The 25,112-nt window shown below is 39.4% G+C and overlaps 1 protein-coding gene across 1 annotated transcript; it reads right to left on the bottom strand.

Moving 5' to 3' along the window:
• Window positions 1-2,931: 2,931 nt before the first annotated feature.
• Window positions 2,932-21,032, bottom strand: LOC143440948 (uncharacterized). The gene is given in 5 exon segments (XM_076927892.1): window positions 2,932-3,457; window positions 3,459-5,436; window positions 16,344-16,464; window positions 18,527-18,620; window positions 20,978-21,032. Coding segments are annotated over 4 exon segments (2,184 nt in total). The 5' UTR covers window positions 18,542-18,620; window positions 20,978-21,032; the 3' UTR covers window positions 2,932-3,387.
• Window positions 21,033-25,112: the final 4,080 nt, after the last annotated feature.

Genomic DNA, 25,112 nt, shown 5'->3' on the forward strand with positions numbered 1-25,112 from the left:
AGTTTGGGTTTGCCCTTCATATACTTTGTTACTATTACATGATGATTAGAATGGACCTGGACCACAGAGAAAATTCTCTGCTTTACCACCAATGTCTCCTCCATTGGTCCTTGTATACAATGTCCCCCTTGTATGACCATGGGGGGACATTCATGGTAATCTAACTTATGGCACCATTAGGCATGGAATGTCATGTTCCCTTTACTGATTACAAATCCCCAAAGGCTCCCTCAAGCCTATCACATCCATCCCTGCCTCGCTGTCCATGGGTCCCACAAATGCCTACCTTCGTGCGACTTCCTATGCCTTCGGAGCACTACCAGCAAACACTAGGTGTAAAGTTCACTGGGGACTACCTGACATCATCATTTAACCTCACACTTGGGATGTGGAGGTTTATCCCTCATGATGCTTCCAATATTACTCCTTATGTTAACTACGATTCCATTAGACTCTGATACTACCCCATTATGAACAACTGGGATTTATGTGACCTTTCTAATTGTCTTGATTTATTTCCCGTTACTCTCCTAACGTGTTGTCCTCTCTTTAATGGGACAATAATAAGAGGCTCTTTGACCCCTTGTGGATAGCAACTTATGCTGTGATGGGAGGAATTGTCATACACATAATAATTTTGTTTAAGTGTCTCCCACGGCATATCTCCAGGCAGCATTCCATAAAGACAACCCTCCAGGTGCTGATGGCTCTTGAAAATCCCAATTGTGCCTCCCCCAGAGGGATCAAAGCATAGATGGCAGAGATCCATGAGACCACCATGTAGATTGTTCCCCCATATCCCCCTTGAGTGAGGTGCCTCCGGAGTAATATCTCTTTGAGGGTTGGTAGTCAATGATGTGTAAGATCCTTGAAGACAGATAAGCTAAGACAGGCACAATCCAGTGTACTGGGAATCCTATGAGGTGGGGATCAACAATGTGGAGGCAGTGGCACTCTGGCTCCCACTAGGCTGTCAAAATTAAAAAAAAAAAAAGGGTAGATATGTAGCAGGGATGGGGGTGGGGCTGCCTCTAAGTAAATGCTGAGGGCTGTGCAGCCACAAAAGCATCTCCTGCAGGCGGACCTAATTGAGGACTACCTGTGATACCACATTCTTACAGGAGGACCTAATTGAGGACTGCCTGAGAGAACAAGAATTGCTAGTGCAAACAATGCTAGCCAATCAGGAACTACTGTTTAGAAGAGATGCTTTCTTGGGATCAATGGGGGCTTGGGTGGAGGGTATTAAAGGAGCAGGTTTCTCACCTGCTTCTGGAGTCTGTGTTGTTGACTCTGCACTATCTCACCCCCAAACCCCAATGGCAGGTAGGGTGAGGTCCAGGGCATAGGCAACATGCTTCAAGTTAGTTGTTTTGGTTTTTTGTTTTTTTCATGAAAGTCAAGAAGAGTGAGCACTGCATAGTTCATACCTATCAGCAGAATGTCTGAAGTGTTGCACAACTATGAGAGAAGTCTCAAGTGTATATATGAATACAGAAATCCTGGCATCTTTACTTTGACAGTCTTCTCCATGTGTCTTTGTTGATGTACACTATACCTATAAAAATATCCTAGGGTCATGGAGCAAGTTCACTGAAAAACAATTATAGGGTCCTAAAACTTTATGGTCTTTAAATTCATTCAAAAAGCAGAAAATCTTCAACCGGAAGAGCTTCACTCCATTTTCTCATTTCCCATGTGTAGGCACTCTACTGATATGGAAAAAGTATACAAAAAAAAAAAAAAAAAAAAAAAAAAAAAAAAAAAAAAGGTACAAATTTACTCATAGGAAAATAAAGTCTTTACTTTTCATTAGCTAAAAGTTAAATGTCACTCTTAAGAAACCTTTTGTGTATTTTTTTACTTTGGGGTACTGTTGAGCATTGAACTTAGGGCCGCACATGCATGACGCAAGTGCTTCTCTACTAGCTACATACATAGCCCCTATACTTTCTTTGGGTTAAATTTTCCATTCTAATAATGTCTCTCACTTTAATTTTAAAAGTAAGAAAAATTATTATTTCCTACGTGTGAAACCTGCTGTCACTCAATATAGAAGTTCACTATGTCTTCTGCAGTTTATTCGACAAACAACCCATCCTAGTAGCTTACTGTTCTTATTTCATAAAAAAGTGCAGTATACTAATTTTGTGGCAGTTTCTGTATCTCATGATCAGATGGTAGATCATCTTTTCCAACTTCATTGCTTTTGCCCCACAGAATGCCCCCATCATACACAAGAAACTTGATAAATTTATGCTGTAATTTTACAATATCCTGTCCCTTTCAGATGAAAAATGATCTGGTGAGATCTTTTTAACTTGACACAAACTAGAGTTACTTGAGAAGAGAGACTCTTAAGAAACCACATCCATCAGCCTGGACTCTCGGCATTTCTGTCAAGTGTTTTCATTTTATTAATGACTGATATAAGAGGGCCTAGACAACTTTGGGCAGTGCCACACCTTGATAGGTGGTCCTAGGCTGTATAAAGGAAGCCAAAAAAAGCAAGCCAGCAGGCATCATTTCTCCATTGTCCTCCTTCGTCCCTGCTTCCAGGTTCCTACTTTAGCCCTTATCCTGGCTTCTCTTGATCAACTATAACCTATAAGATGAAATATACCCTTTTCTGACCAACTTAGCTTTAGTCATGGTATTTGATACAGAAACTAAACACAAATTAGGAAAATAACTTCGCCAATACCTAATTCAAAGGGTGGAATGGAGTCATTCTTCTCAGAAACCAGTCAGACATGATTCTTTCCTACTAATGTGACTTTTTACCCTATTTTCCCCAAAGGCTCCAAGAAAAGGCCCCTGAGGCAGGTGTTATATCATCAGAAAGTTGCAGATAACAATCACAAATAGCAAATTTTTCAAGGAACCATAAATAAATGAGTACACAAATATTAAAAGCAAGTATCAAACATCTACAACCTTTCAAATATATTGTATTTTAGCTATTTACTTTTAATTGTTCAGTAATTATCAATTATTCCGTGGAATGTAACATCAAAGATTAGCCATGAAAAACAAGAGGCTGAGTAATTCGTTCCATTCACCCTCCACTGTAATAGTCATTAAGTAACATCCTCAGTAAGTGCCAGTTGGATGATTTCATCAACGATGTGGATTTTTGTGTTTATAGAAGTGGGAATCATGTCCTGAAGCATATTCTCTACATGTATGAAATGTCTTCTTAATATGATCTATATATAAAAAAAATGCTTGATTAATTTTTAAGTCAAGTTCTTCCTATATATCCCAGGCAGACAGTGTTCCCACAACACCGTGAAAAGGGTGTGATTGTACATGCATACCACTATATCAAGTAATGTATTCGAACTCATGATGGCTGTTTATCATCAACACAATACTAATATTTTCTTAGGATTGTATTCCTGGATATTGTGCAAGAAGTGAATTATGCCTAAAGACTTTGCTATATTCACATTTGCTTCTGCTCAACATGAAGTCTCTGATGGCTTATAAGGTTGGAACTTCGACTAAAGATTTTGCCACACTCACTACACGTGTAAGGTTTTTCTCCAGTATGGATTGCCTGATGGGTAGTCAAGCTTGAACGCACACTAAAGGCTTTACCACACTTACTACACTTGTAAGGTTTTTCTCCAGTGTGAGTCCTCCGGTGACTTGCTAGGTGTGAATTCTGAGTGAAGACCTTACCACATTCATTACACTTATAAGGTTTTTCTCCAGTATGGATTGCCTGGTGAGTAGTGAGACTTGAGTACACACTGAAGGCTTTGCCACACTCATTACATTTGTAAGGTTTCTCTCCTGTATGGGTTCTGTGATGATTTGCAAGATGTGAATTTTGAGTAAAGACCTTGCCACACTCCAGACATTTATAGGGTTTTTGTCCAGTATGGATTACCTGATGGGTATTTAGGTTGGAATGTGAATTAAAGGCTTTCCCACACTCATTGCATCTGTAAGGTTTCTCTCCAGTGTGTATTCTCTGATGGATTGAAAGGCTTGAAGTTTGACTGAAGACCTTCCCACATTCGGTACATTTGTAAGGTTTTTCTCCTGTATGGATTACTTGGTGAGAAGTCAGGCTAGAACGCACACTAAAAGCTTTGCCACATTCAGTGCATTTGTAAGGCTTCTCTCCAGTATGAACCCTCCAATGTCTTGCAAGATTTGAAGTTTGACTGAAGAATTTGCCACATTCTTCACACTTGTAAGGCTTCTCCCCACTGTGAACTCCACGATGACTTGCTAGGTGTGAATTTTGAGTGAAGACCTTGCCACATTCATCACACTTGTAAGGTTTTTCTCCTGTATGGATTGCCTGGTGAGTAGTGAGGCTGGAATACACACTAAAGGCTTTTCCACACTCATTACACTTGTAGGGTTTCTCTCCCGTATGTATTCTCCAATGATTTGCAAGGTGTGAATTCTGAGTAAAGACCTTGCCACACTCTGAACATTTATAGGGTTTTTGTCCAGTATGGATTGCCTGATGGGTATTTAGGTTTGAATGTGAACTGAATACTTTCCCACACTCATTGCACCTGTAAGGTTTCTCTCCAGTGTGAGTTCTTCGATGAATCGTGAGGCTTGAGGTTTGACTGAAGACCTTGCCACATTCATTACATTTATAAGGCTTATCTCCAGTGTGGATTACCTGATGGTGAGTTAGGTTTGAACGAACACTAAAGGCTTTGCCACAATCATTACATTTGTATGGCTTCTCGCCTGTATGAATTCTTCGATGACTTTTAAGGTGTGAATTCTGAGTGAACACCTTGCCACATTCATTACATTTGTAAGGTTTCGCTCCAGTATGATGCCTCTCATGTACCAAAAGATAAGAACGCCGATAAAAAGCCTTACCACACTCAACACACTTGTAAAGTTTCTCTCCGGTATGAATTTGCCGATGATACGCTAGAGAAGACGTATAGCTGAAAACCTTGTCACACTCATTACATTGATAAGTTTTTTCCTTAATGGGTGCTTTCTTTCCCTTCATAAGTAGTGAAGAACGAACATTATATTCATGAACAATGGGTGCTTTGTCACCACTAGCAGAAATTCTGTCAGATGAGAAAATTGAAGAACCATTGCTGACGGACTTAGTTTCATTACCATCAATATTTTCTGCAGACGGAAATGGCCGCAGCTCAGGTAGATCTGAAGTGAAGCTTAACAGAAGCTGACTTCTCCTAAGATTTATTCCTGTCTCCTTTCCACTATCTTGATCTCTTCTACGAGCGGATTTATAATTCCTCTCATGCTCTTTCCACCGCAACTCAAAATTCTGAATGTTCTGCTGTATTTCTCTGAAGGAAAACTCTTCAATGCCATTGCTTTTATATTTTTCTGACACCATTGTCTGGACTATTTCTCCTGAATCTCCACTCCCTTTTGGCACAAAATCTTTAATTCCAGGTTCAGGAGAGTTAACTAGAAGATATAACAGTTTTCTGATTAAGTATAGACAAGATACTCTACACTGAATATATTTACAACAAAAATAAAATTTACTGAGTTCATTTAACAACTTTTAGAAACATAAAAGCCAATTTAATTACCATAAAACAGTGATTTCATAATTAAGAACAGAAAATTGTATATAATTTTCATCACTAGAAGAAAGGACTCACTTCAAAAAAATTTATGATCAAATTATTCACATTGAGTAAAGTTACATAATCCAAGAAAAGATCATTTTTTTCATCACATCATAAATGTACATATTACTGCCCAAAAATATATGGCTACATCACAAGTGAATGGAAAAAATAATATTAACAGTATATTCTATATAAATGCATACAAAATACCATAACATATGATAATAAAATTTAACAATAATTACTTTATATAATCAGTTAAGTGGCAATTTTGAAATAAAAAACAATGGCAAAAAGACATGAAAAATTCACAAAAACAGTACCAGCAAAAACAATACAATAACCTCTTCAAAACTTACCTAGACTGACTCATAAAAGACATTTTTCAACATTAACAAGTAGTGCAAGTCTGTTATATTGCACAGTACACACAGAAAACAAGCACTTGTAGGTCCTAATAAATATTACAAAACAACTCTAGAATTCCCTGATAAAGCAATCAGGCAAATAATCAATACATATGTTCATAAATTGCTAAATATAGGAGCTAGAGAGATGGCTGAGGGGTTAAGAACATGAACCACTTTTGCAGAGCAGCTGAGTTCTGTTCCCAGCACCCACCCAAACTGGAAAACTCACAATCACCTGTACACCAAAACTTTTCTGGACTCTGAGGGTATGTGCCTTTATATGTATACATACACATAAACACATAATTAAAAATAAAATAGATTGAAAATAAAATTTTGTATGTTCTAAAATGATAAACACTTTTTTATCAAAAAAAATTCTATGGTTTTCTTTGCAGAAACAGCAAAAAATAAATAAATAAATAAAACAAAAAAAAACATGGCAGTCAGCCATTCCACTACCGTGTTTGTGTATGTATGAACTGAAGTCACTATTAGGGTAATATGAGTACATAACCATAATTATAATAATAAGGCTCACAATAGCCTAGATATGGAATCAGTCTTCATGTATGCCAGCAATTGGATAAGTAAAATAATGTGATGGTCGATGGTGGTACATGCCTTCAATCCTCACAATCAGAGGCAGCACCAGCTGGGTCTCTCAGTTTGAGACCAGCCTGGTCTACAGAATGAGTTCCAGGACAGCCATAGCTGCACAGAGAAACCCAGTCATGAAAAGCAAAAAACAAACAAACTGACAAGACCAAACAAACACACACAAAAAAGGGGGGGGGGACAAGAAATTATGCATGCACCTACATCTTACAGTATTATTCAGTCACAAAAAAATACATAGGATCCTGTAATTCATTAGAAAAACTGACAGAACTATAGGGCATTGTGATAAGCAAATAAACCAAACAGAAAGGAAAATATAGTATATTTCTCTTACATATGAAAAAATTTTTAAAAGTTTAAACAAAGAATTATAAAGTAGAGGAAGGTTTATCAGGGAAGATGTAGAATAAGAGGATACTGTAAAAAATTGGAGGGGGAACATGATCAAAGCACAGAAGTACACATGTATGGAATGTCTGCTGTGTCTCACTAAACAAGTAATATGCTAATGATTATATTACAAAGTCATTATATATATACATATATATATACACACATATATATCAGAAAGTGATAAAACTGAAACATGATCTCTGTGTGTGTGTGTGTAACAAAGTGATAACAAGATAGAAACATATGCTCATACCAACTATTTAAAAATGCGCTTATTGTCCCTGTTGTTTTGTTAAAACTCTAGTCTCACTCACCACTTATTAATATCCTTTTTCCCTGGTGACTATCTTTCTGTTCTCTGCTTCTAGGTGAATTGAGTTAAATTTTATATATAAGTGAAAACTCATACATATGAGTAGACAGATGTACATTTATCTACATGTATGTAACAGATAAATGCATAAGGCAAATATGTAGATATACACAATAAAGACTATGATCCCCAAAGAATGAATTTCTGTTATTCACAGCAAAATTGATAGAACTGGAGTGGGTGTCCAAGAAAACCAAATGTGACAGTTACCTAATGGTTTATTTTGTTTATAAAAGATCTTTCAGGCTCATAGGCATTGTAATGAATAGAACGTTCTTTTGAAGGACATAAAATTTATACAAGGGAAAACCACTCCCCTTACACCTCTCACCCGGATCCGGTGGCTGGAGCAGTCACACAACTGATCTGCTCCCCTTTGGAAACTGCGCCCAGAGGCATCCTAGAGAGGTCAGGGAACACAGAGTTGCAGGCATCCTAGAGAGGTCAAGGAACACAGAGCTGCAGGCATCCTAGAGTGGTCACAGACCACAGAACTGCACAGCAGGGGACACCATATCCTGAAGCATCCTAGAGAAGCAACTACAGTCAGAGCAGCAAACAACTAGCTGGTCTACTACTGTGGAGACACCATATCCTGAGATATCCTAGAAAAGCCACTGTACCCAGAACAGCTGGAGCTCAGGATCATAGAGACATCTGGACCCCGAGAAGTTCTGACACAACCAAGATAACTGGAAAGGCAGACTCCAGTCAGAACCAGTGAGTGCAAGTAGCACTACAGTTAACCAAATGGCGAAAGGCAAGCATAAGAATGTAAACAACAGAAACCAAAGTTACTTGGCATCACCAGAATCCAGTTCCCCCACCATAGCAAGTCCTGAACACCACATGACACCGGAAAAGCAGGACCCAGAATTAAAATCACTTCTCATGATGGTGATAAAGGACTTTAAAAAGGACATAAACAACACTCTCAAAGAATTTGAGGAGAACGCAGGTAAACAGGTAGAAGCCCTTAAAGAAATGCAAGAAAACACAACCAAACAGGTGAAGGAATTACACAAAATCATCCAGGATCTAAAAATGGAAGTAGAAACAATAAAGAAATCTCAAAGGGAGACTACCCTGAAGAGAGAAAACCTAGGAAAAGATCAGGAGTTATAGACGCAAGCATCACCAACAGAATACAAGAGATAGAAGAGAGAATCTCATGCGCAGAAGATACCATGGAAAACATAGACACAATGGTCAAAGAAAATGTGAAATGCAAAAAGCTAACACAAACATCCAGGAAATCCAGGACACAATGAGAAGACCAAACCTAAGGATGATGAGGGTATAGATGAGGGTGAAGATTCCTAACTTAAAGGGTCAATAAATATCTTCAACAAAATTATAGAGGAAAACTTCCCTAACCTAAAGAAAGAGATTTCCTTAAATATACAAGAAGCCTACAGAACCCCAAGTAGACTAGACCAAAACAAAAATACCTCCTGTCACATAATAATCAAAGCATCAAATATACAAAACAAAGAGAAGATACTACAAGCAGTAAGGGGAAAAGGCAAAGTAACATATAAAGGCAGAACTATAAGAATTACACCAGATTTCTCACCAGAGACTATAAAAGCCAGAAGATCCTGGACTGATATTATACAGACCTTAAGAGATCACAAATGCCAGCCCAGACTACTATACCCAGCAAAATTATCAATCACTATTGATGGAGAAACCAAGATATTCCACGACAAAACCAAATTTATACAATATCTTAACACAAATCCAGCACTTCAAAGAATAATGGATGGAAAACTCCAACACAAGGAGGGAAATGACAACCAAGAAAGAACAAGAAAGTAGTCTTCCAACAACCCCAAAAGAAGATAGCTACACAAACATAATTCCACCTCTACTAACAAAAATAACAGGAAGCAACAATCATTTTTCCTTAATATCTCTTAATATCAATGGACTCAATTCACCAATAAAAAGACATAGACTATCAGACTGGATACATAAACAGGACCCAACATTCTGCTGCATACAGGAAACGCACCTCTGTGACAAAGACAGACCTACCTCAGAGTAAAAGTATGGAAAACAATCTTCCAAGCAAATGGTCCCAAGAAACAAGCTGGAGTAGTGATTCTAATATCAAATAAAATCAATTTTCAACCAAAAGCAATAAAAAAGATAAGGAAGGACACTTCATATTCATCAAAGGAAAAATGTACCAAGATGAACTCTCAATTCTGAACATCTATGCCCCAAATGCAAGGGCACCCACATACATAAAAGAAACTTTACTAAAGCTCAAAGCATACATTGCACCTCACACAATAATCATGGGGGATTTCAACAACCCATTCTCAGCAATAGACAGATTGTGGAAACAGAAACTAAACAGAGACACAAGTCAACTAACAGAAGTTATGAACCAAATGGATTTAACCAATATTTAAAGAACATTTTATCCTAAACCAAAAGAAAATACCTTTTTCTCAGCATCTCACGGTACCTTCTCCAAAACAGACCATATAATTGGTCACAAAACAGGCCTCAACAGATACAAAAAGATTGAAATAATCCCTTGTACCCTGTCAGACCACCATGGACTAAGACTCGTCTTTGATATGTACAAAAACAACGGAAAGCCCACATACACGTGGAAACTGAACAATTCGCTACTCAATGATGACTTGGTCAAGAAAGAAATAAAGAAATTAAAGACTTTTTAGAATTTAACGAAAATGAGGACACATCATATCAAAACCTGTGGGACTCCATGAAAGAAGTACTAAGAGGAAAACTCATAGCTCTAAGTGCCCACAAAAAGAAAATGGAAAGAGCATACATTAACAACTTGACAGCACACCTGAAAGCACTAGAACAAAAAGAAGCTAATATACCCAAGAGGTGTAGACGGCAGGAAATAATCAAACTCAGAGCTGAAATCAACCAAGTTGAAACAAAAAGAACTATACAAAATATCAACAAAACCAGGAGCTGATTCTTTGAGAAAATCAACAAGATAGACAAACCCTTAGCCAGACAAACCAAAGGGTGCAGAGACAGTACTCAAATTAATAAAATCAGAACTGAAAATGGAGACATAACAACAGAAACAGAGGAAATTAAAAAAATCATCAGATCCTACTACTCAGAAATCCATCAATGTAATCCACTACATAAATAAACTCAAAGAAAAAAAACCACATGATCATCTCATTAGATGCTGAGAAAGCATTTGACAAAATTCAACATCCCTTCATGTTAAAAGTCTTGGAAAGATCAGGAATTCAAGGTCCATACCTAAACATAGTAAAAGCAATATACAGCAAGCCAGTAGCCAACATCAAACTAAATGGAGAGAAACTTGACGCAATCCCACTAAGTTCAGGGACTAGACAAGGCCCACTCTCACCCTACCTATTCAATATAGTACTGGAAGTCCTAGCTAGAGTGATTAGACAACAAAAGGAAGTCAAAGGGATACAAATAGGAAAGAAAGAAGTCAAAATTTCACTATTTGCAGATGATATGGTAGATACTTAAGTGACCCTAAAACTTCCACCAGAGAACTCCTAAACCTGATAAACAACATCAGTAAAGTGGCTGGATATAAAATCAACTCAAACAAATCAGTAACCTTCCTCTACTCAAAAGATAAACAGGCTGAGAGAGAAATTAGGGAAATGACACTCGTCACAATAGTTACAAACAATATAAAATATCTTGCTGTGAATCTAAGCTAGCAAGTAAAACATCTGTATGACAAGAACTTCAAGTCTTTGAAGAAGGAAATAGAAGAAGATCTCAGAAGATGGAAAGATCTCCCATGCTCCTGGATTGGCAAGATTAATTTAGTAAAAATGGCCATTTTGCCAAAAGCAATCTACAGATTCAATGCAATCCCCATCAAAATTCCAAATCAATTCTTCATAGAGATAGAAAGAGCAATTTGTAAATTTATTTGGAGTAACAAATAAATAGCAAGGATAGTGAAAACTATTCTCAACAACAAAAAAATTTCTGGGGGAATCACCATCCCTGACCTCAAACTGTACTACAGGGCAGTAGTAATAATAAAAACTGCATGTTATTGGTACAGAGACAGGCAGGAAGATCAATGGAATAGAATTGAAGATCCAGAAATGAGCCCACACACCTATGACCATTTGATCTTTGACAAAGGTGCTAAAACCATCCAGTGGAAAAAGGACAGCATTTTCAGCAAATGGTGCTGGTTCAACTGGAGGTCAGCATGTAGAAAGATGCAATCCATTCTTATCTCCTTGAACAAAGCTCAAATCCAAGTGGATAAAAGATCTTCACTTAAAACCAGATACACTGAAACTAATAGAAGAGAAGGTGGGGAAGACCCTCGAATACCTAGGCACAGGGGAAAAGTTTCTGAACAGAACACCAATGGCTTATGCTCTAAGATCAAGAATCGACAAATGGGACCTCATCAAATTGCAAAGCTTCTATAAGGCAAAGGACACTGTCAATAAGACAAAACAGCAACCAACAGATTGGGAAAAGATCATTACTAATCCTACATCCGTTAAAGGGCTAATATCCAAGATATACAAAGAACTCAAGAAATTATACTCCAGACAACCATATAACCCTATTAAAAAATGGAGTACAGAGTTAAACAAAGAATTCTCAACTGAGGAAACTCGAATGGCTGAGATGCACCTTAAGAAATGCTCCACATCCTTAGTCATCAGGGAAATGCAAATCAAAACAACCCTGAGATACCACCTCACACCAATCAGAATGGCTAAGATCAAAAACTCAGGTGATAGTAGATGCTGTTGAGGATGTGGAGAAAGAGGAACACTCCTTCGTTGTTGGTGGGATTGTAAGCTGGTACAACCACTCTGGAAATCAGTCTGGCTGTTCCTCAGAAAACTGGACATAGCATTACCTGAGGATCCAGCTATACCACTCGTGGGCATATACCCAGAAGATGCTCCAACATATAACAAAGACATATGCTCCACTATGTTCATAGCAGCCTTATTTATAATAGCCAGAAGCTGGAAAGAACCAAGATGTCCCTGAACAGAGGAATGGATACAAAAAATGTGGTACATCTACACAATGGAGTATTACTCAGCTATTAAAAATAATGAATTTGAGAAATATTTAGGTAAATGGATGGATCTAGAAATTATCATACTGAGTGAGTTAACCCAAACACGAAAAAACACACATGGTATTTACTCACTGTTAAGCGGATGTTAGCCCAAAAGCTTGGAATAGCGAAGACTCAACCCACAGACCACATGAAGCTCATGAAGAAGGAGGACCGAGAGGGGATGCCTCAGTTCTACTTAGAACGAGTAACAAAAATACTCAAGGGAGCAAATATGGAAACAAAACATGGGACAGAAACTGAAGGAGGGACCATCTGGAGACCATTCTACCTGGGTATCCATCCCAAGTACAGTCACCAAAGGTAGACACTGATGTGGATGGCTGGAAGTTCATGCTATCAAGAACATGATATAGCTGTCTCCTTAGAAGTCTGCCAGAGACTGACACATTCAGAGGCCGATGCTCACAGCTAACCACTGATATGATCAAGGGTTTCCCAATGGAGGACTTAGAGAGAAGATTGAAGGAGCAGAAAGGGTTTGTGACCCCAGAAGGAAAGCAATACCAAACAACCAGAGCCACCCCAGGGTCTAAACCACCAGCCTGGGAGCACATAGGGAGGGACCCATGACTCCAGCTGTATATGTAGGGGAGGATGGCCTTGTCAGGCATAGGTGGGAGAGAAGATTCTTGGTCCCATGAAAAAAATAGAAGCATGAGGAGGGGGGATGGGATAGGTTTCCTTGGGGGTGGGAGGAAGTGGGGTAAGGGGATAAAATCTGAAATGTTAATATAATACCCAATTTTTAAAAAAAGACGAGAAAAAAGAAAAAAAGGGAAAAAAAAGAAAGAAAAATAAAAGAAAAAAGGAGATGTAATAACACAAATGGAAGGATTTAGAAAATTAGGAGGCAGTTTATGTTAATGGAAACAGCATCATAGAAACAGGAAAATCACACCCTCACAGAAGCACAAGGAGGGGGAATGGGATAAGCGGTTCCTGGGTGGTGGGGGCAATGGGATAATGGGATAAAATTTGAAATGTAAATATTATAACCAATTAAAAAAAAAGGAAAAAAAGTTGTTAGAACCAACATCTTTAATAAAATGTCAGCCCTCTTAAAAAATTATCTTGATACTAAATAAAATAAAATAAAATTTATACAAAATGCACAAACATACACACGCAGAGAGAGAAAGGGAGAGACAGAGGCAGAGACAGAGAGAGGCTGCTGGTGCTGGACACAGGGTCTATTACGTAACTTGGCTACTTGTGAACAATGTCACAAGAACAATACAGACATCCCACAGAAACATCATCTTGAGATTTCACGATCTACACTCAAAAACTCAGCTGCTTGATTATACAATAACACTTACTTTTATTATTTTCTGAAGTCTCTGTAAAAAGGTCTCATTAATGAATCCTAATCTATATTCTGACTAACACATAAAAGAGTCTCCTTTCTCTCACATCCAAACCAAGGCTCAGCTTTTCCAAAATAGCAATTTTTGCAAGTGAAGGTGATGCCTCATTTGGGTGAATATTGGCATTTCTCCAATAATAGTACTTTTGTATATCATTGCTGTTCAGTAACTGTCTATTAAGTTGGCTATGGCAATGTACACCTCTAATCCGTCTACTGAGGAGGCTGAGTAGCCTGTACAGTGCTCAGAAAAGAATAAATAAAAGAATGAAAATACCCACATTTTTAATGGTCAGTGGACGATGGTAGAATACTAGGTCAGCTAGGTCCTGGGCTTAACCATAGCTGTATTGCCATTGCACATGCACACCTAAGTCCATCCCCATTTTTAAGTGTGCTGTTTTCAAACTGGCTTGTGTTAGGTTTCATGCTTTGGCTGTTCATTCCATGTTGGATATATGATATGCAAATTCTTTCTCCAAACTCAGAGGGAATTACCTGATGTTAAGTGAGAAAAACCTAGTGATTTAGCTCACAGCACCAAAGTTCTTTTCAGTCAGCCATGTGAAGTGTCCAATAATGAAAATAAGTATGGATGAGGTGTTGTACTGAGACAGATGAACCAGAAAGGATGCTGGTATTGTATCACCCAGCAACACAGCTTCTGAGTGTAGATCTAGAAGATTGATGTGTTCATGAGATATCTGTACTATTCTCAGTGTTGTTCGTAGTAGCTAATTATTTAATTAACCTTTGTGTATACAACCAGTTGACTCTGTGTATATATTAGTTTTATTCATTTTCATAAAAAGAAAGTTCTAACTACAACAATGACTTATCAGTCTGAAGAATGCTATTGACCAAAATGAACCAAGTAAGGAACCATCATGTGTTGTTTTGCTTGCAAGCCTAATTATTTCATTTATAATTTATATTTCCTTTGGGACAGGGTCTCACTACATAGCCCTGATTTGTCTGGAACTTAATATGTGCATCAGGCTTGTCTCTAACTTATAAATATCCACCTGCCTCACCTTCTCAAGTCCTTAGAGTAAGGCATGCACCGCCATGCATGGTTTAGCCTGATTATTTCATTAACTCATCTCTCTTACTAATACATCATTATATTTAGTATTATTACTTTTGAGGGTGGCATATCCAGCTACATATTTTCAACTAGACTCACCTCTTCAAAGTTCTCTATCAGGCAAGCATAGAAGCTCATATATAATCTCGTCATTTGTCAGGCTGAGGCAAGAGAACAGATTTTCATGCCAGCCTGGTCTGCACAGCAAAATCTTGCAACCTATTCTGCCCCACAGAAAGTTCAGGAACATATCACATTGCCACAGAGAATATTTCATCATGAAGTTTTTAGTATCCATACAAAGTGTATCTGTATTATAGCACCTTTGTCAAAACATATTTAACTGTACATAAACTGAATATGGTAGCTTATGCATGTAATCCTAGCACTTGGAAGGTTAAAGCAGGAGGCTTACTCAAATTTTCTTGGCACCCTGGGGGCTACACAGTGAGTTTGAAATCAGCCTGACCAAAAGAGTGAGTTACTACCTCAAATACACAAACCAGATTAAATCTAGACAAAACTACCTGGCATCACATGAGGATGAATGGCTACATTTTTGTACCTGTTAAGAATAGTGGCAGGCTTGTTTCTCACTGAGACCTCGCATTTACCATTACACAATGGGGAAGCTTCTACTTTGCCCTCCTGAGAGCTCATGGCTCTGACATATTCCTGTCCATTTGATTTTATGGTTCTTATTGCCTCACTCTCCACAGTCCAGGGCCCTTTGTTTTGTTCCAACTTAGAAATAGTATTCAGATTTGGACGTGTGACTCCTGTTTATAAAAAGACAATGACTTCAGGTACTGAGAATTTTATAGAAATCCCATACTGGGCTAATGTGAGAAGAGAACATGTTACATATAAATCTAGAAAAACACTTCACAAACTCATCACTGAATCCCTCCTTCTGGGAGCTTAATGGACAGATAACTAGTTATCTACCAAGAACTACTGACTCAAAAGCTTAGGGAGAGCAAGCAAGGACTTAGATAGTTTAAACTCATGCCTAGTGAGTCATGCATGGTGGCAAATGCTTATAATTCCAGTATTAGTGAGTGTGAAGCAATCAGACTGTAAGTTCAAAGCTAGTAGACTATACAACTTAAAGAAAAATAAATACATAAATAAATAAATAACCCCCCCCAAAAAAAAAAGAATCTAGCAAAAGGGTCTGGAACACAGCCCAGTGGTAGAATGCTTGCCTGTGTAAAAGTCTTAGGTTTTATTCCCAATGCAGAAAGGGTGGGAAGAAAAAAGGGACAGAGAGGAAAGGAGAAAGATAGAAAAGTAACATGACTCCTCAAAGGCACAGAAAAGAAAATGCAAAGTTACAAAGGAAGCCATCCTTACCCAGGGAGAGCAGGTTGCTATAGTTCTCCAACATAACATCTCTGTGCAAAGCCCTTTGTGCATGGTCTAGGCATTCCCATTCCTCTTGAGAGAACTCTATGGCCACATCGCTGAATGTCAACTGTCCGTAAAGGGGAACAAACACGTTTTACCATGAGTACATTCAGGGTCTTTAAAATGAGGTGCGACACGGAGAAAACCAAAAGGATAAGCCAATTTAAAGAGAAAAAACCACCTCCATACTGTAACATTACAAAATAAACGTCTTTGTTCAGTTCTCTGATGTGTGATTCACCTGGCATCTCTGGATTGATAAGAATGGATTTGTCTCCTAGGATGACGTTGACAGTTGAAATAAAGTTCTGAGGGTCCTGAGTTTTCAGGAAAGTTTCTGGGAACCAAGATGACCAAGGCAGAATTAGATCTGAACTTCAGGCCTAGTCCCCATCTTCTACGTAGAGTAGAGGGACTGAAGTCTTAAGTGACAGCAATGACCAATAGTGTTAAGTAATCCTATGTGAGAGATGGAGCCTCCATAAATCCTCAGAGCACCAAGTTTAAAGTTCTTTCCTCACATCTGCTGTGGTGGAAAGTCCTACAGAGTGGCTTACCCAAGAAGGAAGTGAAAGCCACAGCCTACCTCCTGTAACTCACCTGTTGTGTCTTCTCTGTCTAACCATTCATCTGTAGTCTTTGGAATGTCCTTTATAATAAATGGGGAAAGGTTAAGGATTTTGCTGAGTATTGTGGGCTGCCCTAGAAAATGAAACAAACTGAAGAGAGAGGGAGAGCAGTCTATGAACTGAGGCTTCTAGCTGTTTAGTGTCAGAATGCAACAAAATTAGCTGACACTGGGCTGGGGTATACTGGAAACTTACTTGCCTGGGATGTGAAGAAAACCCCATATGTGGGCTAGCCTAAGCTTTCTGTTAGATAAGAGCATACAGGGAGAAACAGACCTTGTTTTTTCTATATTCCCAGATTAATATGTATCAGAGCAATATAGCATCCCTCTAAAGTTATTTTGCTTTTCTTTGAGATATTATGGTATGTCGCAGTGCATTTTTCATGTTTGTGAATAATAAAAATAGCAAACAAATAAAAGCCAACATCAAATGTGCCCCTTTCATTTACCTCCTGTTCACATACACTCACTCTGTCCACCCAGGCATGGGGTGGGAGAGAGTGGGGACATCCTTGTGGAGATGGGATGCGAGGGGAGATATAAGATGTGGAACAGTCAAGAGGGTGGACCAGGAAGGGGATAAAATCTGGAGTATAAAGAAAAGATTAAATAAGATTTTTTAAAAGTATCCTTAAAAAATTAAAAAGAAAATAATTTAAAAAATTTCATGATAGCTTATGAGAACTGCAGCTAATAATCAAATGAAAGAAAATATTATTGTATTTTCTTTAATTACAAGGGCATATTTTCCAATGACTGAAAAATATAACCACTTTTACCCCAAATGCCAGCTTCACAAGCGTCCCATGGGAACAGTAGGATCTGCAGGATGAGTTGTTTACAGAAGCCCCTACTGTTGCGCACTCAGACTAATTCCTATCAATAGCTCAGGAAGTAAAGTGCTTGCCTGGAAAGCATGAGGACTGATGTTTTCATCACCAGCATTATGTAAAAGCTGAGTGCATCTGTAAACTCGGTGCTATATGGATGGAGACAGACAGATCCATGGAGCTTAACCAAGTAATGAACTCTGGATTCAGTGAGAGATACTGTATCAAAATAAAAGTGGTAAGCCACTGAGGAAGATGCTGGGTTTGATCTCTGACTTCCAAACATACTGGCACACATGAGCACACACTCACATGTGCACACACACAGAGATGAAGGCCCGGAGTGTACCCTTATATGAGCACTCAGGAAGACAATCTCGGTTAAACGGGAAGATAATCTCTCTATAAACAAGGACAAAACAAAACCTAACCTAACCAACCAAACAAGCAAAATAATCTGCTATGCTTGCAGACAGAATGCACTCAAAGGAAGCTCCTCCCATGTTCTATATGGCAGGATCATTGCATTATAAAATTTGGTGGCTAAGGGAAAATATAAATAAAAGCAAGTGAACGAGTCTAGTCCACACCCAGTGCAGGTCAGCAGCTTTCATGCCTAACACTTCAGAGAGTAGAGACCCAATGTGGAAGGGGTGCGCTTACAGTACCTGAGTGACAGCCATCCCTGGCTCTCTTTATTTCCTCTTTCTTCTCCTCCTCCCAGATTCTTCCTTGTGCAACATGAGTGTTTAGAAGTCAGTCCTGAAAACCGAAAGCATACCGTTAAGTATATCACATGCTTGCCGGGTGATATAATAAATGTTCTGGGAATAAATAAATAAATAAATAAATAATAAAGCACGGGTATTGTGGCATACGTATGCAGTTGCATCACTCAAAATAGAGGATTGTCAACCAAAGGCCTAGACAACGTAGTGATTTTCAGGCCATATGGAACTAACGGAACCTTCTCTCAAAATGGGAAGAATATAATATTCAGAGTAAACGCAATCACTTACCATCCCCTTTTGAGACAAGAACCTACTAGATAGCCTGGGCAGGCCTTGAATGCATGATCCTGCTACCTCAGTCTCCTGAGAGCTGAGATTACAGGTGCATGGGAACCAGCCCAGCAAGACACCCACTTCCTGTGTCCAGAGCCACAGCCACTGGAAGGACTTCACTCACCATGTAGAAATATGGGTGTCTGCAGCCCACTATACCAACAATAAACTATTGCAGGAGGGACAACAGGAGACTTGGCACTTTTCTACAGAACTTGAGCCTTTCTCAGAAAGATCATGAATACAAGGTCAGAATGCACACACGTATACATACAAACACATATAACCACACAGACAAAATAAATATAAGCAGAATATTCAGCTAACACTTCAGAAGAGGACAGCTTCCCTACTTTGTCATGTTGAAACGTACAGGAGACTCTTCTGAAATGGTCACCTGTTTCCTTTGTCTTGTTTCTTGTAATGAGTAAGCCTAACCACAGTGTTTCCCCGAGAATCTAGAGCTGAGCAAGTACCTTAACAGTACTTGTGATAGCAGGTTATATCCAGGACATGAGACTTGGAAGTAAAAGGGGACAGTGGTGAGAAACTGTGGCATTTGATATTATCTTCAGGAAGTGAACAAGATATAAGTTAAAGCACATAACACAAAGTTGGTGCCTGACAGAGCGCTAGCTGTCTGAAGGAGAAAAAACATCACACATTCAGTGTGACCAGAGGAAACACATTCTATGCTAAAAAGTTAAGTGTTAAGGGGAAAAAGAATCCCACAACTCCTTGACACCATACCCTTGTCAAAGAGGGTGACATTATCTAAAACTGTTACATCAGTTCTGGCTGTATAAGGACTATAAAGGGTCAGTAAACGTCTAACCGCAACAGTATTTACTCATTAGGAAAGCGTCTTAGTTATTTATTACAGGCTATCCTTAAACTCTCAATTTTCCTACCCCAGCTTTCTTCCACATGCTTACATTACTGATCTGTGCCACCATGCCTAACGCAGTATCAGTTAACACCCATCAGATTCAAGTGTTACAACTCTCTTCCATATTACTAAAATCTAAACAAAAGTTAAGGTTTTTTTTCAACAACAAAAACAAGCTCAGTAATAATAACCTTACTATTCCATCAACTTCTCTCTTATCCAGCCCTCCTCTTCCTCATTCTGCCCTATCTCATTCACACTTTCTGAAGGGACTTTGCCAGCTCCAGCATGGTGACCATGGCTCTGGTAGGCCTTGCCCTTTTCCTCTCTCTGCCTTGTTAAAGTCTTAGATTACATTGTTAAAGCTCCACCAAGGTCTCTTCTCTTATTTGGCCAATTTCTCCTCCTTAGGCTTACTATGAAGGCCCAGCTTTCAAAGCATTGAAGTCTGGCAACCAAAAGGCACCTTTGGCTCACTTAATATGACAGATTAAAATTAAACATCTTGTTCTAACACGGGGTTCCTATTTTACCTCCATAAGCCGCCATTTGCCTATGGGTCACATATGTCTCCTCCTCTCCATCTAGAAGCACTCCTAGAAAAATACTCCTTACCCTCTGTTGTCTCTTTTCTGCCCTCTTCTTTGTTCCCTTCACTTTTTTCTCCCTCTATCTCTTCCTGTCTTTGGCCTTTATCCAGGGCCCCTGTCCCTCTAGTGCAAAGAATCTTTGTGTTGAGAAGTTGGTCTTGGAAGTTCTGACCAGATCCGTGCCGTTTGGCTTCCATCTCCTGCTTTTCATTCTCTCACACTGCCCTCAACATTCTAGCAGCTTAGCTGATCTCTCCCTCTCCCCTCCACTCTGGCCCGCATCTCCAGACCCTGCTTTCTTTCTCCCTTCCACCAGGCTCAGCGGCAAGCTACTCCTCGGCCACTGTGTCACCTGCAGCCCTCTCTAGTACCGCATCACCAGGCGCTGCCTGCACAAATGCTAGTCATGTCTCCTCCCCCACCGCAGAAGCTTCTGAATCCGTGTTCCTCCTGGCTGCATCATCTTTGAGCACCCCTCGCCTGGCTCCGCTGCCATCTCTCTCCCAAGTTCCTACTTCCTCAGTCTCGCAGCTCTCCGCGTCCCCGAGTGGAGCTCTGCACACAAGATGAAGATACCAGGCCAGAAGTCCGGGTTCTTAGTGCCAGCAACCGGTCTAAAGGATCTGGGGAAACTCACCCAGCTACGCGACTTATGCAGAGCAAAACTGCTTCCGGGTCGCTGGGCAGGAGTACGTTCAGCATCCGCGGTTAACTCCGGGAAGGGGGCGGGACCAGAGAACAAGTGATGCTAACAAGGGGCGGTACCTAGAAAGGAGGCTGGACTGAGATGGAATTTTAAGGTGATGTTGGCCACTGTGTGCTAGTGGGGCGCGGAGTAGGAAACTGTTGTTTGGAGAGGACAGTATCTAGAGAAATGTGTGCGGCTACAGAGGACCTGAATGCTGAGAATGGCTAAATGAGGGCTTAGAACTGATTCGGAAAATAGCATGGGGGTGGGGTAGGGGTGGAGGCGGTGATGACCAAGTAATGGACTTGAAGGGAGGATGGGGATGCACAGGAGGGTGGGATAGTGCTCAAGGAAAAGAGGGCGTGGGTCTGGCTCAGAGTAGGTTGTGTTCTTGATGCACAGTTCTCAGTCCCTGCTTATTCTCCCACAGGTTCCTAGCTCTAAGGAGTAGTGCTCCCGAGCAGTGTCAATCAGTAGCCATGCCTAGGTAGGAGATACAGAGATGATGGTGAATATGAGCAACTATAGATTTTATTTTAATTCATATATATATATATATATATATATATATATATATATGGGTTATATTTTCTGTTACAAAAAAGAATTGCATTCACAAAGGTTGACCTTAAAGATCAATTTTTTTAAATGCCAACTTTTCTCTTTGTAATAAAAAAAAAAAACAATTTAAAAACATTTCAAGTGCTTTTTGGCTTGAAAGTTTGAAACAGCATGTAAGCCATTTTGTCATTCAGCATTGAAAGTCCTTACTGTATCTACTTTAAATAGAAGTGGATGCTTTCATTCAAATACATGTCTTAAAAGATGTTTGTGACAGCAGTCTTCAGATGTAAGTGTCAAAAGTCAGTGGAAATAATTTGAGGAATGTCGAATGAATTTTTTTTTTCTTCTCGTCTCCATCATGTGGCAGATCTACATTTCATCAGAAATTTCCAAAGGAAGTGCACACAGAATTCAACAAATTATCACCAGTATAGAATGATAAGCTTTCTTGGTGGTTCACTATTTCAAAGTGATTTCAGATACATAATTCACTTTAAAATATATAATGAATAATAATCATTTCACCCAACACTACTGTCTCATGTACCCCACTACTTCCTGCTGAACACTTGAATATACGCATTATGTTAGTAGACAGTCATTTGCTATTCATCCTATTGAAAGCAGTTGCTAAGAGCCTGGACATCCTCTCTGACATCAAAATAAAGAAGATTTATCTCAAATGCGCTTCAGAACTCCATGTCTTTGGGCAGTTTGCTCCCCTAACTCTGAAGCAGAGGAAAAACAGAGACAAGGAGACAATCAAAGATATTTCAAATATTGTATTGCTCTTGAGAACCACTAGAAGGTGAACCGTTCCCATGAGGATAATGCTGTCTCATGCATATAAGTGCATAGGGTAGTGTACTGGCTGGTTCTGTGTGTCAACTTGACACAAGCTGGAGTTATCACAGAGAAAGGAACCTCCCTTGAGGAAATGCATCCATGAGATCCAGCTGTAGGCATTTTCTCAATTAGTGATCAAGGGTGGCAGGACCCACTATGAGTAGTGCCATCCCTGGGCTGGTAGTCTTGGGTTCTATAAGAAAGCAAGCTGAGCAAGCCAGGAGAAGCAAGCCAGTAAGTAACATCCCTCCATGGCCTCGGCATCAGCTCCTGCTTCCTGACCTGCTTGAGTTCAAGTCCTGACTTCCATTGGTGATGAACAGCAATGTTGAAATGTAAGCTAAATAAATCCTTTCCTCCCCAACTTGCTTCTTGGTCACAATGCTTTGTGCAGGAATAGAAGACCTAACTAAGGCAGGTGGTCAGAACCAGAAGCTGGGAGTTCATCCATGGAGAAAAGGCTGTGCTCAACTTAGAACCCAATCACTTGGAAAGGACTTCTACAGTCCCTTCTGCTACATGCTATAAGCACCTGATTTGATAGTGTCACTTTTGTATGTTTTCTCCAATATGGTACTTTATATCTACCTGCTCCTTCTATCAATCTGTTATTTGCTGTGCGTTGCCCAGACATAAGCTCATATGTACAAGCATGTTTACTATGAAAAGCATGGATTCCATACTGTAGAGCAGAGCAGGTCTTAAACCCAAGGAGGCCATGTCAAGATTTTCCCCAAAGAGGGATGCAATTATGGGACATCTTGATTGGTGGTCAGTATTATACTTTTCAGAGTCCTCGGCTAGATATGATTAAAAATTTTATCCCCCCCTCAAATCTGCATAGCACCTTTTGTCATGTGCAAGCTACCCAACAGTGAGAGATGCCATCTCAATTTTAGTTGCGTCCTACAGCAAAAGCATAAGGGGCCTTGATGAATAATGTCTTTTCATATAAATATGGTAGACAGCAAAGAGCTGTGGATATAAAGTGTATGTAGAGGTTTATTTGCAGCCTTTGTAACCAATACTGCTAAAAAGTATTCCACTGGTATTTTGCTTCTGGAACTGACATTATAATTATATAACTCAACAAAAATATAGTCTTAAATATATCTTTTTCATCATTCCATCATTATGACTAACCGTTCAGCCTCTTATGTCCTTATCTCCCTGGCCTCACCCTCACTTAAACTTACTTCTATTTTATAACTATTGTGAGCAGAATTGCAAGGACCCAATGAGCAGTTATCTCTGTTGTGGGGGAGAGCCTCTTATGGCACAGGATGGTATAGATGGGTCTTGCAGCAGTTTTTCTTTTTCTTTCTTTTTTGTGTTGGTTTTGTTTGTTTGTTTCCTTTCTAGACTATTGAGTGACATGAAGAGAATGACTGTTAGTGGGAAAATGCTGAGATAATATGTTAGAATAAAGTGATATACATGAAAGAAAATACTATAATAAAAAGTATGTGGATATAAAATGCTTACCTAAAGTGTGGTGTCATTGAACATTGATCCCCTGCACTACATAAATACAGTGTGCCCATACTTGTTTGTGCTCTGAGAAAAAAAATTAGTGAAATCAGGAGGATCAGAGTTCAAATTTAGCAACAGGTACATAGTGAATTCAAAGCACGCTTGGGAGGAATGAGAGAGAGAGAGACAGAGGAGGGAAGGGAGAGAGAGAGAGAGAGAGAGAGAGAGAGAGAGAGAGAGAGAGAGAGAGAGAGAGAGAGAGAAAGAGAGAGAGAGAGAGAGAGAGAGATATCCAGCTCTAACTACTCTAACTAGCATGTTTCTACCAAATCTGTCCCCTCAGAGTTCAGGGAACCACATGGAAGTGGAGACCAAGGGAGTAGGGGTGATCTAGGGGACAGAGTACACCAAGGGAACCAAGCCCTCAAAAACAACTGAGAAAACCTCATGTTAATTCACAGAGACTGAAACAATAATCAGAGGACCTATGCAGGACTTCACCAGTTGCTTTGTATTTATGCTATAGCTTTCAGGTTAGTATTTTTTTTTTTTTTTTATAGAACTCCTGAATGTATAAATGGGTGCATCTCTGATTCTTGCCCCTTTTCTTGGGCCACTTCAATTTTCCATTGGCCTGTCTATTTGCATTCTCTCTCTCTCTCTCTCTCTCTCTCTCTCTCTCTCTCTCTCTCTCTCTCTCTCTCTCTCTCGACAGGGTTTCTCTGTGTAGTCCTGGCTGTCCTGGAACTCACTCTGTAGACCAGGCTGGCCTTGAACTCAGAAATTCACCTGCCTCTGTCTCCCAAGTGCTGGGATTAAGGGCATGCGCCACCACCGCCCGGCCCTATTTGCATTCTTTTACATGCAGTCATCCATTTAGACCAGTACCATTTGTTGAAGATGCTTTCGTTTTTCCTTTGTATGATTTTGGCTTTTTTTTTTATCAAATAAATCAAGTGTTTAGGTTTATTTATGTGTCTATAATTTGGTTCCATTGATCGCTGTGTCTCCTTCTGTACCAGTATCACACAGATTTTATCAGTATTGCTCTGTTGTACATCTTGGAGTCAGGGATGGTAATTCCTTCTGAAATTCTTTTATTGTTCAGGATTGTTTTGGCTATTCTGGGTTTATTATTTT

The sequence above is a fragment of the Arvicanthis niloticus genome, chromosome 30 (genome assembly GCF_011762505.2).
Source record: "Arvicanthis niloticus isolate mArvNil1 chromosome 30, mArvNil1.pat.X, whole genome shotgun sequence".
In the NCBI taxonomy this organism is placed as follows: Eukaryota; Metazoa; Chordata; class Mammalia; order Rodentia; family Muridae; genus Arvicanthis; species Arvicanthis niloticus.